Genomic DNA, 17,292 nt, shown 5'->3' on the forward strand with positions numbered 1-17,292 from the left:
TATATTAAGTTTTTGCAATGAAGAAATGGAGTTATATTTTTTATTTTACTTAATTGCCTGTCATTAAGTAATTACTAGAGCTATTAAAAACGTTTTCTAGTTTTTGCCGGTTTTAACCAGTTTCTGCCACCGGCAGGGCAAAAACCAGTTTCTGCCGGCAAAAAGTCAACCCTGGTTTGTACGAGGGGGATAATTTGTTTACAATATTTTTTCTTGATATGCAGTGTTGCAAGATAGCGCGAAAAAGTATTCGATTGGCCTACTTCTTGCTGTGGCTGACAACCAAAAATTTCATTGCTGGCTAAACTTTGAGATACTCAAAGGTGATGATAAAGAATCTTTACCACATTAAACTAATTGGCAAATAAACGATTTTACAAAACTGTTACTGCAGTACTTTAAAAATTCCGAAAACATGGATAAGTCTAATAATGTTTTCAAATCGAATGACATTTTGAGTGTCTTAATAAAACTTATTCTCCGAAAGATATTTTTTTGTTGTAGTACTAATAATTAATTACATCTAAACAAGTGTTATAATTTATTTATTGTGAACTATCCCTGGAAAATAACAAATATTATTCTTGAAAAGGCTGGGAGAGGAATTTCCTATAACTCGAAGGTTTTAGCCGGTCTCTTCGGATTTCCGAGTAATTGAGCGTCAACTGTCATTCCCAAAAATTTGGAGTAAATGAAACACTCAAAAAAAAAAAAAAAATCTTTTATTTCTATTTTTATAGGTAGAAATAATCATTCCTCATTATATATCAACAATGTCAATATTTTAAAGATATCAGAGTTTGAAAAATATTCTGAATTTTACTAGATTTGTTTCTTAGCTTTTATATAAGTGAAATAAAAAACAGAAAGGGTCATACAATTGAAATTCATTTTTAAATTTCTAAAAATTAAATCAGGAGGTGCATTTTAGATACCTATTAATTTTCTCTGATACCTAAACAAAATAAATGGATTGTCAGCAATATTAAGAGTAAGGAAGCACTCTATAAAAAAGTTTTTAGTCAACTTTTCAAGTAGAAATATTCATTCTTCATACATCAACAGTGTCAATATTTTAAAAATTTCCAGAGTTTAAAAAAAAATCTTTAAATTGGTGTGCTTTTAGTTTCATTCAAGATGAATTTGTAATAAGATAAATGTATTAAATACACATTCTGGTACTTTATTGTTTTCAGAAAAAAAAAATCAATTGAGAGATGAGAAAGGAAATTCACTTTTAGAAAATATTTCATTTTTAATTACATATAATACATTACAGACTATGTACATGAAACAAGGTAATAATAATGAATTATGAGAAAAAATGTTTTTACATGTGTTGTAAAACATCAGATCAAATGTCATTCCATATCAGGAATTCTACGAGGCTTTTTTGCATTTTTTTTCATTCTCTGGCCCATTTTTATTTTACCAGGGAAATCGGGCGTATTTTGTGGAGATCTATTTCCATTAACAGTAGATGATGAACTGCTACTGCTGCTACTTCTGGAGTCCATTACCATAGAATTTATGGTTGTTGGGCCGTCAGTCATTGGCATATTGTCACAAGGATTTGTACTGATGTCCGTATCATTTCTTTCGCTTTCAATGACCCCATTAACCGAAGCCATTGACGTAATTGACGATTTAGAGAATAACCTTTCTGCTTCCTTAAATTTTCTATTTCTTTTGTCTGCCTTGCTGCTTGTGCTTCGATTTGTAGCTAAGTACCTGTCCCAGCCTCGAATGATGTTACCATACAACTGTGTGTCTTCAAGGTAACTACCCTCAAATGCATAGATTTGGCGTTCTAGGTTGGCTAAAGTGTCAGCAATCTCTGCACGTTTTTTCACCAACTCAGCCAGTTCGTTTCGTGCATCACTAGATGAAGACTTCGACATGTTTCCTGCTTTTACCTAAGGGAATTTGAAAAAACAGTAAGGTTCATTTAATTGAAATTCGTTTTGGCAAACTTCCCAAAATTTAATCAGTAAGGAGATGGTACATTTAGATTAATTTTCTCTGATACCTGAATGAAATAAATGGGTTGCTCTAAGTTATGTTAAGAATGAAATTTTTGTTGGAAAATTTCAATTCCTTTTTTTATTTCAAAGAAGAAATAGGGGGTCTACAACTTAGCAGTAGCTTTTACTATTCTGCCTACAGGGTTCATACTCGATTCAGATGAAAAAATTTCGTGACTTTTCCAAGACTTTTTCATGACTTAATAAACATTTTTAAGACCTTGTTACACAAAGAGAACAGTACTATTTAATATCAAACTTGCCAATATTTGGAAATGTGAATAAGTTATACTTCTATGTGAATGCCACTACTCCATCAAAGCACCTGTTAGTGATTGAAAAAACATCAGTGCACACTACAAAAACTATAAACTATTCTTATTTGTCTTCTTTATATAAATTTAAGTAAAGTAAAAATGCAGTGAATGCAATATAATGATGCTTAAATGTCTGATTTATTTTTTCATAAAAGGGCAGAATGATCAAGAATGGAACAAAGGTTGAACGAGTCATTCCTAAGTATCAAAAAATTTGCTTTAAAAGTTGCTTTTTAGTGTCAACAGTGCACTTAATCATGCATGTAACCTGTCAGTATTTTGGTTCTTTAAATTAAAGCCATTCTTCAGTAAATTCATGTTTCCAAAACAGATATTTACAAAAAATCATTCAGTCGTAAATAAATCTTCTGATTCAAATGTACCTGTTTACTAATTTACACTTTCAGACACATATAAACTAATAGGTTTAGAAATTCTAGAACATAGTGTTAGATTCCTGACATTGAACGTAACATTTGGCTGCATGGATCAGCTTCATGGGCCGTATGTTGGAAACTGGTGTTTTAGAGCATTAGAATCCCCCTATTGCTATATTCTATTGCCTCATTTAAGATCTTTATTTCCTAAAAGCAACAACAAACTAAGATAAACTCTGATAAATTTAATAATGAAGTTTTTAGGAGTGATTGAAACATTATCTCATGCAATTGAATTACGTTTTTTTTGAGTGGGCGTGGCAAAATCAAGAACGTGTTGGAAATAATGATCTTATATAATTAAAAACTGAGCGTATGTACCTATGTATGTCCAAGCTTCTTCTCCCGAACGACAGTGAACTGACCATTGAACCTGGTATTGATGGATTCGTAATCTTCCCGTCTTTATGTTTGGCTATTTAACATAATCCTCCGGTAATAATTAGCGGAGGTATCAATTAAAAACTATTAATTATGACACTTAGATTTCGACATGAAATCCCTGTTTTTCGAAGGCTTTCCTCCATTCAAATTATTATTCAGTGCTTCATCTCAACTTTCTGCAACAATGCTTTTATTAAAATGTATAAAGTGAAGAAAATCATTGAGTTGAAAGATCTGTTGCCATTTTTTTTCTCGAATATGAAGAGGTAAAATTCTTGTTTTTGTTTTGAGGCTTTTCCTGTAATCAGGGGATTTAAAATATTTACTTTTGGGGGGGTTTTCCGCAATCTGTCGCAAAATTTCACTGTTTTTTTTTTTTTTTTTTTTGAGCAATCACATTGCTTATTGTTCTTACTTGACTGTCTTTGGCGTTACGCTGATTTTATTTCCTCCCGTCTCTTTCTGCAGCACCACCGTCGACCCGGCTCCTCCCGATGCTGCTCCTCTAGCGAAAACTCTCTAGGTTGCGTCCATATCCTACACACACACGCATGCAAACATACACACACAAACTCACACAAACACTCCTACAAATACACACATCCACACACTCATGCCTGTACACAGACACACACACATACCCACACAAACACATTCGCCTACATATACAGACTCGTGATTGAGAAAAACATAATTTGAATTCAAAATGTCTAAATTCAAATTTTTCTTTTCTTTTTTTTTTGTTTTGATTCAAGCCTGAGTGTTGAACTCGTGTCACTTGACATAACTTTTAATTTCGAGGTAGACCGTGCGAAGTCGGGCGACGCAGCTAGTAAGTTCAAAACCATTGATGTCTAACCAGGAAACATCACGATCAAGGAAATTCAAAAAAATTCCAAATTGGTGGCATTCGAAAGAGCATTGGAAAACATGTTTATGGCACTGAAACTACGTGCCCTCGTGACCACGTTATCGAAATATGATGTCTTAAAAATTGCCGAAATTTTTAGTAAAGTCGCCAAATTTAGCGAGTTTTGTTCAGAAATGGAAGGTACGGCGCGAATTCAACATCTGCATCTGACAAGACATTTCACTTCCATATTTGGTCACCACCAAAGCGCGTGAGAAATATGGCATTAATTCTTTACTCGGGGTGACTACCATGGCGCGGGGTGTCGTGGCACAGACTGCGGCATTGAAATTTTTAGGGGCTTGTGTTCCGGGATATTAACGTGCAACTGTATAGGGGAAAACGCCCCAGCCTGAAATATTTGTTTTATTTTATTGTAAAAACAATGGATTTTTTTGTTATTCTTAAGACTGTCTGTTAAAAAACTGATGTTTAAAACTTTTATGCTTCTGCGGGTGAAATATTTCCACTGAAAGAGTTTATTCGATGATGAAACTGTTTTGAAAAAAATATGATAACCGTAGAGAAACGGTAAACACACTTTAAAGTCTTTTTTTTTTGAAAAGTCGTAAATCTGAAGTCTTCAACAGTATCTAAATACGAAGAAAACGACATTTTTAAAGATTTCAAACCATGTTCTCAAATTAAAAAAAAAAAACGATTTCTGTCAGTTATTTCCAGTATGTTTTTCGTTATGTGTATCGTTTTCAAGTTATGTGTAAACCCTCCAACAAGTCAAATAAAAAAAAAAAAAAAACTATTGATTTTTATTTTGCTCGTATTTGAATTCCCTTTTAACGTGAAACATAATTGGTAAAAGTGACTTCAGTATTTTTAAAAGTGACTAAATAACATGCAATATGATGTGCATTTACGTTTTAGCGACTTTCAGTTGCAGTGACAGACTTTTTCGAACTACAGGGGTTGTTGTAATGAACGTCGACTATAAAATTTTTGATAAGAATCTGTTATGAAGTAATTTCCGACATCGTTAGTTTTGCTGTGCAAATTTTTGACATTTACTATCCGTTGTTTTCTTTTTTTTTAATTATTATTTTTTTCGATTTTAAATTAAACATTTTCGCTAGCAGTGGTCAGACAATAAAACTTCATGAATGATAATAACTTTTGAAAAAATAAATAAGAGCTGGGATACTACAATCCATGATCATGTTCTTTCAACATCAAAAACTATCCATTTTATTTTCAATATATAAGCTTTAATAAGCATGTTTTTTTTTACTTATTCATATTAATTCTCGTACATAATTATTAATTACTTACAACACATTTCATTACAAGAGTACAAACTTAAATTAGTTAAGTAAAACACACTTGAAATGCACTTAAATTCTGAAATGCACTATTATCACGATTACGAAGTTAAATCCTACGTTCAATTTCGTTATAAAGTTGTGGCTCCTCTGGATAAAGCTCACTAGTTTCCATTTCACAGGCTTCATAGTTACTTTTTAATTTTACCCACACAAGTAAAGGGTTAATTCGAAACATTGTTTACGCGCTTTGCAGATGACCAGAAATGGAAATGAGAGTCTTGCTAGACGCAGGCGATGAAATCACGTGGTATTTTCCATTTCTTGCCAAGTCTTTAAATTTGGCGAATTTTCGTAAGATTTCGACAGACTTTGACCCCCATATCTCAAAAACAAAAGGACGAGGGCACACAATATTTGGGTCAAATTTTTTTCTAAAGATACTCTTTCGAATGCGACCATTTTTAACTTTTTTCATGATTACTGAATTCGTGATGTTTCCTGGTAAGCAGTAAAATCACATTGCAAAAGAAGGACGGCTGCTACAGAAGTAGATGCAATAGAATTTCAAAATTCAGATTTGCTTTTGAGATCATTCAGTTGTTAAGTTTTAACAGCTTTTATATGCAATGCTATTAAACCATTCAAGATTTCTAATGCTCTTTAAGCTACTGTTACTTTCTCTTTGTCCAGGACAGTTTTTCACGACTTAAAAAATTTCCATGACCTTTAACAAAAATATTCATTTTCTATGACTTCTCCAGGTCTGAAATTGGTTTATTATTTTTCCATGACCGGTACGAACCCTGTGCCTATATATCTCCTACTCTCAATTTTAAATTAAAATTTTATTGACTGCTTTAGAATTAACATAATGAGAAAGATATTAAGATCCACTTCAGTCTTTGATTGTTGAAATCAAGAAATCATTTATTTATTTTATTCATGGTATCTGCTATATTAGGAGTTTGGAAATCCATGACTTTTCCATGACTGAAGGGACGCAATTTTCCCCAGAAAAAAAAAAACACATTAATTTTTCACAAGAATATCTAAATTAGAGTTTTGCGAAAATTAAAGTGCAACCATCTGATCTATGCCTTGGATATATGTTCATAAAAATTCAAATTAAAGTGAAATATAACTAGTTCAGCTACTACAGGGTGGCGACAGGAACTGTGAAAAAAAGTTCCCTGACTTTTCCCTGATTAAGTTCACGAAATTTCCCTGATTTACGTTATCAATGATAATGGTTTTCTTTCTTTGCTCTACTTGAAATCCATTGTATGTTTGTATAAAATGCAGTATTTTAAACGTTTTAAGTTGTGTAACTAAAGATATATTTTAAAAAGATGCTACTTTTTTAATAAAATTGTTAAAAAAAACATATCAAGTCAATGTTTTTGGGAGAAAAAAAACCTGCAAAACAGTATATTAAATTTTTCTACAATGGAAATATTATAGAAATTTTTTTAAGAAAATACTTTGCTTCCAGAAACCACTTGGCATAAGAATTTTAAGAAACTATTAAAATCTCTTAAAAACATATGTGTTTTTATGATATTACTAAAAAGTAATTGAAATGATTTTGAACTAAGTTCTCAAACAGTATAATAATTGTTGCAAGAATAACAAGTAATAGTGAAAGAATAGAAGTACTGTAGTTATTCTTACATAACTCATTGACATATTTATGCAACACAGATGAAACCATTTGACATCCATTCATGGGGAGCTTTTCTCTCATCAAGAACATAGGTTTTAATGAACGAATACAGCATTTTAACAATTAAAAAATAAAGATATTTACTTAAGTACACAAGTTAATTCTATTTCAAATGATTTCAGTATGTAACGAAAAAAAAAATCTTAGATTACTTTTGTAACTGCAAGAAGAAAAAAAAAGCAATTAGTTAATTTCAAAATATATAAAAGAAGAATACAACTTGGTTATAAAATTAAAGAATCACTTAAGTCTGAAGAAAAGAAAACCTTTGTAATCTGTGATGACAACTAATAGTATAAAGGCGTTTTTTTTTATTGAAAGTTCAATTTTAGCAATTAAACTAAAAACGCGAAGAAGTAATAACTTTTAAGCTTTTATAGTATTAATTCAAAAACCGGAGATTTCTTCTTGAAATCGTTATTACAGTAAGCTAATTACTTCGAGACAATGGAATAAACGCAAAGGAGCTAAGGCATGAATGAAGGCTTCCTCTTTGCCTGTATGGTTGTTTATTTTACGTAGCATTGAAAGCGTAAAAGGAAATTTCAAGCTAGGTAACATAAACAACCTAACAGACACAGAAGCAATCTTAGGAAGTTCATCCTGTGGTTAATAAATAAGATTCAATACTTTGACGTTGAGGAAAAAAGACGCACAAATATGAGGCAGTGTATAATCGCACCTCATTAATTTTACTTTTTTTTTGAACAGATAATAGGCGGAAAAGAGTAGGGAATTAAAATACTTAATTTTGTAAAGCGAAAAAAAAAATTGTTTTTCTTCATAAAATCAATTTTCCCTGATTTTTTGTTATTTTTTCAAAATTCCCTGATATTTCCCTGACTTTTCTCTGATTAGTAAAGTTCCCTGACTTTTCCCTGATTTCCCTGATCTGTCGCCACCCTGTACTATTATAACTAAAAAACAATTGAGCAATTCCACGGTGTCTGACGTAAGAATTGCACGTTATTTACTTCAAAAAACCAACACATTTATTGGTTAACAATTTTGAAACAGAGCAAAATATTTTTTTAAATACTTACGAATGTATGTAGAATTGTTAAGCATAAAAAGAATTTCTGATACAAAATTTTATTTTAAGAAAAAAAATATTTAACTCATGGTGTCGGACTTATGAGCTGAATCTGAAAAATGAGACTAGGGGCATTCCATGGTATTTTTGACATTTATGTAGAGTCCGTAACGGGACCTTTTTTGCCATAACTTTTTAATTTACTGTTTGATTAGCATATTATTTTATTTTGATCTTTTCCTACCAACACACCAGCACAAATTAAAATAATTTGCAAATCAAACAGTAAATTAAAAAGTTATGGCAAAAAAAGGTGACGTTACGGACTCTACATAATGTCAAAAATACCGTGGAATGCCCCACTAGCAAAACTAAAATCTAAGATTCAGGTCAATGGATCTGCAACAATGTAACTACTTTCATTTCAAAGAGCAATGATGAAATATTAATAACTCATAAATATTTTTTTTAATTTTAGAGGTATTAAGTGCCAAAATAGGGACTTTGGTGTTGGTGTCGGACGTAAAAACTTGGTGTCGGACGTAATATGTACAAAATTACCATAGTGTCAGACGTAAACAAAAGTTTAAAACCTTTTTAAATTACTTTTAATTTTGCTTTAAACCTTAAGTAATATGTTAATGACAATAAATAAGATGCTTACATAATCACAACATTAAATATCAAATATTTTTTGTAAATGTTAATTATCACCCACTTTTAATTGGAATAGGTGGAAAAAAAAATTCTTAAAAATATTTTATTTTGTATTGAAGATTTTATCTTTCTCTTTTTGCCATTTAAAGTGCCCTTCTGTCCTATACATCACAGATATTTCAATCATTTCACCATTTAACAAGGGATTGCATCTTGTGTAATGTACAGACTTTTCGTTAACCGCAACCCACTTATGTACTTTAAGTTGTGCAACAAATTCTGTATCATCAAATTCATCCAATGCATCACTGTCAGATAATTCTTTAAATAGAGCAACCATCCTAAGTGTTTGTGAGGAAGAAGTGTCTGAGATAGTAATTTTATTCAATGAAATTGCTTAGACTCAGTGCATGCAGTGCTCAAGGATTTTCTCAAATATTGCTGCAATGTTGCTGAATTATGCATGATCTCTTCTGAGGATACGTGTACTTCAAGTACACTGCTGATTAATGAGGAGCCACAGATGCATAATTCTGGTGGCATACCACTTAACACTATTCCAGCTTTTCTAATACAATGGATCTTTGGTTGCAGTGGTGGTCTGATTTGGTTGAGCACCCCCCCCTCCCCCTGTCATTTTACTTCCAGCTTTAAAAATTGGCCACATTTTTTTTCAGGGTTGGCAAGTTTTTGCCGGGGGGGGCGGAAAAAACCACGGTTTTTACCGCCCGGCAAAAATAGGTTTTTGCCAAAGTGGCAAAAATAGATTGTGTTAACAACTTACGGACAGTTTTTTTTCCTTTTATATAAAAGTAAAAGCATGAAAAGATTTTGATAAAATTTTAATTATTTTTATAGTTAAAAAAAATTTAAGGTTTAACTTACTTTTAAAGTTATGGTGCATTTTTATTTCTAAATTTTTAAACATTAACATAAAATTTCACTTTGTAACATCTAAGACAAATAATTAACTTACATTGAAAATGTAATTAGCTTGTTTATTATAGCATTTTTTACAGAATACTAAATATCTATATAAAGTATACTTAATCTAGATACAACTATAAAATAAAAGAAATAAAAGTAATTAAAAAGCAAAATACACATTTCTTTAGATTGAAATATCACTTAAATTACCATAGTCTATACCATCTTCATCAAAACCTATTTGTTGTTTAAGCATGGCATAGCAATAAACTAGTTTCATGAGAGAAGCAACTAAAAAACGGTTTCATATTTTTGATTGTACAAAAGAAAAATTTGAGAAATATCTCTCTATTGCAGCAGAACTTGCAGGACACATTTGAAGAGTTGCGACTAGTGTGCAGAAATCTTTAGGTACTGTACTGCATGTAAAGGCAGTATTTCTTTAGTGAGGAAAAGTTAATATTTTTCTATATTCAAGTAAATATTCTGTTATTAATTAAATAGCTTAAAATTTTTAGTGGGGTAAAAAAAGTGATTAATATATATGTATATATATATATATATATATATATATATATATATATATATATATATATACATATAATTAAAATTCAATCTTTTTATTAATTTACTAAGCTTAAGTAAACATTCCTTGTTTTAGCATTGAAGGAATTGGCTCATTCTGAAAAAAATGTTTTAGCAAACATTTAAAATCTTAATTTTTGCGATCCCAACATTTCTTTTTTATTTATTTTTCACCTTATAAATTAGAAGTAACATGGAGAGACATAACTAAAATATTAAAGTGCATTATTTATATTATATTGTCACTATTTCTTGATTAACAATATAATGCTACTTTATTTGCAATTAGGTTTTTGCCATTTTTTTCCATTTTTGCCATGGTTTTTTCCATTGTCCCGGCAAAAATACCTTTTTGCCGGCAAAAAATCCAACCCTGTTTTTTTTTTAAACCTTACCAACTATGCTGTCTACAGCTACAGCTCCTTCTCCAGGGAACACTGAAAAGAAATTCCGGGTTAATCTGGGGTGAATTTCTGCTCAAATAAATGTAAATTTTGTTAATAGGTATTTTTGCTTAAATTGTAAGCTGAGTCTATCTGAGAAAACTTACTTTTAGTGCTTGGGTACTTGGTTTTAAGATATTTTAACAGGTAACTTACACGGCGAGTTTAGTATGATCCAAAGTATCAAAAATTATTGCAAAAGTTTGAGAGAATTCTTTGGAAATCCACGCATGGGATGTGAAGATTGTGGCTTGGGCATGTTTGCCAGATTGAATTTCGTTCTGCTGTAAAAATGCCACATTTTGAGATGCTTAAAATAAAGAAAAACTATTCCTTATAAAGGTCAGTGCTTCTAGAAAAAAAAAAATTAAGTAACAAATTGGACCAGTTAATCAATTACCAGTTTCATGGTTTAAAAAAAAATGTTTTTAAGTAAATGTACCTATTAATAAAGACATTTTAATGACTAAAGTATAAAGAAATGTTGTTATTGCTGTCTTCTATCCCTTCTATTTTAAATCAGAGAAATTCTGTAATCAGAACCAGGTAATTTTATAATTCTTGGTGTCGTACGTAATTAATTTGTTATGTCCGACACCATAAAATAACAAAAAACTATTTATTTAAATTTTGTTCGGATTGCACATTTTCAATAGTAACTGATGTACTGATTTGCAGGTAAAATGTTTTACAAAATATTCCATTCTATTTTATACAGCACAAACTTTTAGGCAATTTAGTGTCGGACCTAATTTTATCAAAGTGCCTGTTATAAATAAGCTTTTAAAGACAAAAATATTTTATTTAGCTCTCTTTTTTTGTGCTACATTTGTTCTAAAGTGTTGTGGCAGGCATCTGAATCAGTTACAATTTGAAAAATATTGCAGCAATAGTTTGAAATACCAATTCCAACAAGATATCAAAAAATCCATTATGGCAGCAAGTCGAAAATACCTTTGTTCAAAGGCTTGTAAGTCTTACAAACATAAACTTTTGCGGTAATTTTTATTATTTTCATCTAATTCAACTCATAAGCTTCAAAATGATACCTAATTTGTGAGAAAAAAAGGATTTTGAATATTTGGTCATCAGTTCCCCATTTCTGTGGAATTGCCCAATTTATGCAACAATGAGTAGTGTTACATATGAAATCAATACAGAGTTAACATTTTTATTTTGCTACCAAGATATAAATTTATAAATCTAAAATTTCCTTAAATATTTTTCAGGCCAATGTTAGGAGCTGAGGATTATACGCAGGAAAATACAGTATATATAATGGACAAAATTATTACATATAAACATTACAATATACATTTATTTTATGTAATATGTCAATATGTAACTAAGTTGCAAACTCAATATGTGAGGCACATATTAAGGATCAAACATAGCACTTGATTTACGAGACTTCTTCACAGCAATAATAATGCCACATTAAGTCGTCTCGATAGTTTTCAATGCAATATTTATAAAACAATAAAAATCTTATGTTTATGATTTGCAATTATAGGGTGTTTTTACACATTTCTGGGTTGTGTTCTCACATAACGTTTTAAAATTAATTTTTCTAAAATAGATATAAATAAATATAGGTACACTAAAGCAGTGGTTGGAAAAACCAAATTTTTTTTAGCAAACTACAACTACTTTTTGTAAAATGTAGTAACTAAAAACTACTTTCGAAATGTAGTCGCTACTTCTTAAAAAAAGAAAAATGTAAATGGGTAGCTCACAAAAGGTGGGGAAAATCTGAGCAATTTTTAAAATCTTCAAATTTGAATCTATTTTGTTTCTATTGCACATTACACCTAGTATACATCATATATGAATATAAAGACAGTAGGTATTTATAAAATTATTAATTAGCAAATTTAATGATCGGTCTGTAGGTAACAGATTTTTGACACTGTTGTCCCAGTAGGTTAACTGATTTTGGACATCATAATGTAAGTTTCATTTTCAAATGAAATTTTTATTATTATTTTTTTAATTTTACGATTAAAAATAAAGAGGATTAATGAAGTACTTGAGTGGTTGTGCATTTTCTGGTCCTCACATAAATAAAATTTGGTTATGGTTTTGCAGAAAACAAAAAAAAATCCATTTTGCCAGCACAGACCTTCCGGAGGTGTGGCTGTTTATGCTGCTTAATAACTGGTTTAATTACAAGTAGTGATGTGGATCGGGTAAATACCCAGGGGGTAGGTAAATATTTTTTGGGTATTTACCCAAGGCGTGAGTAGATACTACAAAACTGGGCATTTTACAAAAAATGCAAAAAGTGAATGGGATTTTTTTTTTTTAATCTAAATATGAAATAATTGGTAAAACTGATACATAGATATGTACTACACAGTTTATAATATTTTTTATTGAAAGACTTGCTGTAATTATGTAAGAAACATTAACGTGAACCAAAGAATCTTTCTTTTCAATGTCATAATGTATAAGCAATTCAATGATGAACTTCAGGATTTCAAAATCACAATCTAGGTTAGTCATATCCAAAATGAAAAAAAAAAAAAGTATGAGGAATGTTTGGGAGAATAAACTGAGAAGTTATTAAGATTATCATGTTATTTATTTGATTGCTGTTTAAGTGATAACTTGGCAAATATAGAAACAGTTTTCACATTAATAAGCAAAAAAAAAATCAAAATATTGTTTTCATTTGCATTTGCTCCCCGATACTTCATGATGAAAATTTATTCGTTTATTTTCATTGACATTTCGTTACATTTTTATGTCATGCAGGGGCATATTACTGGGTTATAAAAGACTAGGACCTTAAAAAATTGACGTTTGCTTTTTTTTTGTAACCAGTTAAGCTTTTTTACTTTTTGTAGAATGGCTTTTTATATCTGAAATTTGGCTATCAACATTGATTAGGCATATCCAACACATTTAATGTGAATATCACATTAGACTGCTAAGTTGTTTCATACAATAATTCTTTAAACATATGATCAAAATACAATTTTTAAGCAAAAATTTATTATTTTGTTCATGGTTGGTTATACATTGTGGAATACATACAGAAAAGTATTTTAGTTGAATATACATTTTTGAAATAAATACCCATTTTGTGGGTATTTACCCCTAAAAATAAATACCCGGGTATTTTACATCACTAATTACAAGTATGTATTTATTTATTATTTCTTTCAAAAGTATCTCAAAGGCTAATTGTTTAAGTATATTTAACTTTTTAATATGTTTTAGTAGGAAAAGGAATCATGTTACACTATAAATTCTCACCTCCGTTACTTGAACACAAAATGCTATTTCTCATTAACACATGGCAGTAATGACATCAAATTTTTTTCCCATGATACAAGGGAAGCCCCCTTGTTTATTTAGCTCCAGCTCAGTCACTTAATATTCCGGGCTGATGAGTGCTAATAAGCACGAAACTGCAGTCCTCGGATGGAATGACTGAGCTGGCGCTGTAATTCATGTATTTCTGCCTTAGCCCTGGCTAAAGGGCGGTAACTTACTGAAAATGTTTTCATATGTTTAACGTGCAGATTGTAGCAACGAAGGAAAAAATATTTCCCTGAAAAATATATCCATTAGACCTATATTAATGGAAAATTCCTCACCTCCGTGACAGACCTTATCAATGTCATTATTTCTGAGGTAAAATGATGGAGGAGAAATACATTAATCTTAGGCATTCTACAAAAATTACAAATTGCCGGTATGTTCTCAAATTTACTCAATACTATTTTTAGCACACTACTAATTAAGCTGTACTTTAATTAAAAGAGCTTAATATTAGATTCCCACTAATCATTTAAATAGTTCATTCTTTGCACCCCCAATTAACAAAATTACTAATTTGATATTAAATTGGACTCAATTTTTAAACATTAAAAGTTTTTTCTTTTTGTGAACAAGGCATTTTTTTTATTTTGAGTAAAATAATTGGAACTTAGCTGGTCCATTGTTTATGGTTACTTCTAGTAGATAACACTTTCATGTAAGTATAAAAAAAAAAGAAAACAAAAGGTTTCGAAATTGATATTTTCGTTCAAAAGTTACATCTTCTGGAGCCTATATATGTTTAATAAAAATGATTTTGCTTCAAATATATGGAATAAAAGCATATGAAAGAACTTTCAAAACAATTATAAAATGATTTTGAGGTTCAATAAGTCCCTTTAAAACAAAAACATGATATTCTTAATTCTCAAAAAAGTGTGTCCCCAATATCTACAACCCTAATATTTTCTAAGATTGCTTAAAATTTCATTTTTAGAGTTACTTCTTCAAAAAAAAAAAATCCTCGTTTCTTATATTATCAAAGGTAGTCTGGAAATGATTTTTTAAGACTATAAATTCGAAACATTCCTCGCTGTTTGAGATATGTTTGAACTAATTAAAGGGCCGGCAATTTCATATACTTTCCCTGCTTTTTTCATCCTGCGACCGCCTGAATTCCCTGTAGTAATACCTCCCCCCAGGGGCGGTTTGTTTCAAAGATCCTAGGGTCGAATTTCGTCTCCAGTCTACCCCTGGACTCAAGGATGGATACAAAGGAGGGGCGATCGCCCCTCCCTCGAGGGAATCTGCATCGGCAATTTTTCTGAATTGAAGTTCTACAACGCAAGTGTAGGCCATCTTTAACGACATTAAGGAATGAAATAGAGTTCAAATTCAAATCTACCACCTGGAAACTTGAAGTTTCCAATTTCATAAGGGTTATTTCAGACAATCTTTGGTGATGTTAAGAGGACGAGCTTGGAGGCCTCTAGATATTTTGCAAAATTTAAATCCAATTGATACAATTATGATTGTGGACATTTCATGTTCAGTTAGGGGAAGAAATCAGTGACTTCCCCCGGTAATTTTTTCGAAATCATCCATCATGTTAGGGAGAGGGGTTTTTGAAATATTGCCCCGGATTTACTACGAAATTGAAGCTCTAAAAACTAATTTCAGAATAACTCTTTCAACAAAAAAAGTTCAGGGACCTCCTTGAAAAAAAAATTTGTGCTTTCTCTGTCACCTGGTCAACCTCATGTTGTTTAGCATCACCCCATATATGGCTGTGAAGGGGTCCCGCATCTGCCATAAAATGGACAAATGGCATGCAAAGCTTGCACAAATGAACACTTATTTTAGAATATAAGTTTTAACACACAGATTTGCTGCTGAATTGTGTAATTTTCCCAGGCCCGGACCTGCCTACCCACAGTGAAGGGCCCAACGGCATATGAGATTGGAAAAAAAAAAACTAGCACTAAGGCTTATTAACATTGTAAATATACACCTGGCCTCTGGTGATTTTGTTGCCAAGGGAGGCCCAAATTTTGTAGATCCGTGCCTGAACTTGTCATGGTGATTTGGCAGGAGCGACTGAAGAATAAACAGCAGGTTAAAAAGATGACACCAAAACAACATAGCCATCAACAACTAACTGCCCCAATTGCAAGATAAAATTGCTTTGTTTACTGAAAGAAAATGCAGAAAACTAGTGTACATAAGTATTGCACATCAATGCTTAAAATTATGTTCTAAAAGTGCTCTCTCTGATAATAATAATTATAAAGCAACTCAAAAGCATATTATACGCAAAACAAATAATTTCGATGTTTATTTGTTAGAACAAAACAATTTCCACGGAGACAATTTATATTCGATGACCTACGTAAGATTTCAACAAACCCAAAAGTTGAAATTTTAAAATTTACTTTGACAAACAGCAAAACTGAATTTTTGACATAAGTTCCTCGCTATGAAGCGGCAAAAATAAAAATCAAATTAATACTCACCAATAGGCTTAACTAAACACGTGTACAATTACATTATTGAGCGTTTAATGCTCATAATCTTCTTACCATCATGAAAGAATATCACTCCTCTCAGAAATTCACGAAAGAGAAGTTTAAAATTATAAACATAAACACAGTTTAATAGAGTTTAAATGGACAAAACGTTAAAACGTTACAAAACTGACTACATACAAATTACAGGTTTACGTGTTGCTACAGAGAGAAATTCATCTTCGAAATTCCTACGTATGGTTGCTATGCAATTTGAAATTCGGCAGATATTCGCAATTCTGATTCGCCAATCGGATAGCATGCTTCTATTATTATTTCAGTAATTGCCTTTTTAAATTTTCACTTTTCTTTTAGTAGATTTGGTGCTTTAAGGATGCATTTCATTCAAAGATGAGAAAAAAATGAAGAACAGAGAAGAAACTCTGCTTTCAGTAAAGAGTCGAAGTTTTTTTTGTAGTCATCAGCTCGTTGGAGGAGAAATAACTTTTCGTATCAAACATAGGCGGCTCGTACGAGGGGGCAAGGGGGGCAATTGCCCTCTCACTTTCAACGGTAAAGGGACTTGGCCCCTCCACTTTTTCCAAGTACAGAACTAATAAGGGTTGAATGAAAAATGATAGCGATGGTCTATTCACGTGATTAAAGAAAAAACTGACTTAATAATTGCTTGTTTTATGCTTTTTTCCGGTTATCACTACGCAAAAATTAAAATGGAACTTTGATTTCGTAGGAGGGAATCTTCTGTGGCCATCTGATCCCACTTTTTGAGTCCGTTTCTCGAAT

General features: G+C 31.2%; 1 protein-coding gene across 1 annotated transcript; it reads right to left on the reverse strand.

The window, feature by feature from the left end:
- Positions 1-1,248: 1,248 nt before the first annotated feature.
- LOC129225733 (chromatin modification-related protein MEAF6-like) lies at positions 1,249-16,726 on the reverse strand. The gene is made up of 2 exons (XM_054860228.1): positions 16,564-16,726; positions 1,249-1,916 (listed from the first exon to the last, which is right to left on the reverse strand). The coding sequence occupies exons 1-2, from the start codon at positions 16,567-16,569 to the stop codon at positions 1,362-1,364; spliced, it is 561 nt and encodes a 186-aa protein (XP_054716203.1). The 5' UTR covers positions 16,570-16,726; the 3' UTR covers positions 1,249-1,361.
- Between the last annotated feature and the right edge of the window lie 566 nt (positions 16,727-17,292).

This window comes from Uloborus diversus, chromosome 7 (genome assembly GCF_026930045.1).
Source record: "Uloborus diversus isolate 005 chromosome 7, Udiv.v.3.1, whole genome shotgun sequence".
Classification (NCBI taxonomy): Eukaryota; Metazoa; Arthropoda; class Arachnida; order Araneae; family Uloboridae; genus Uloborus; species Uloborus diversus.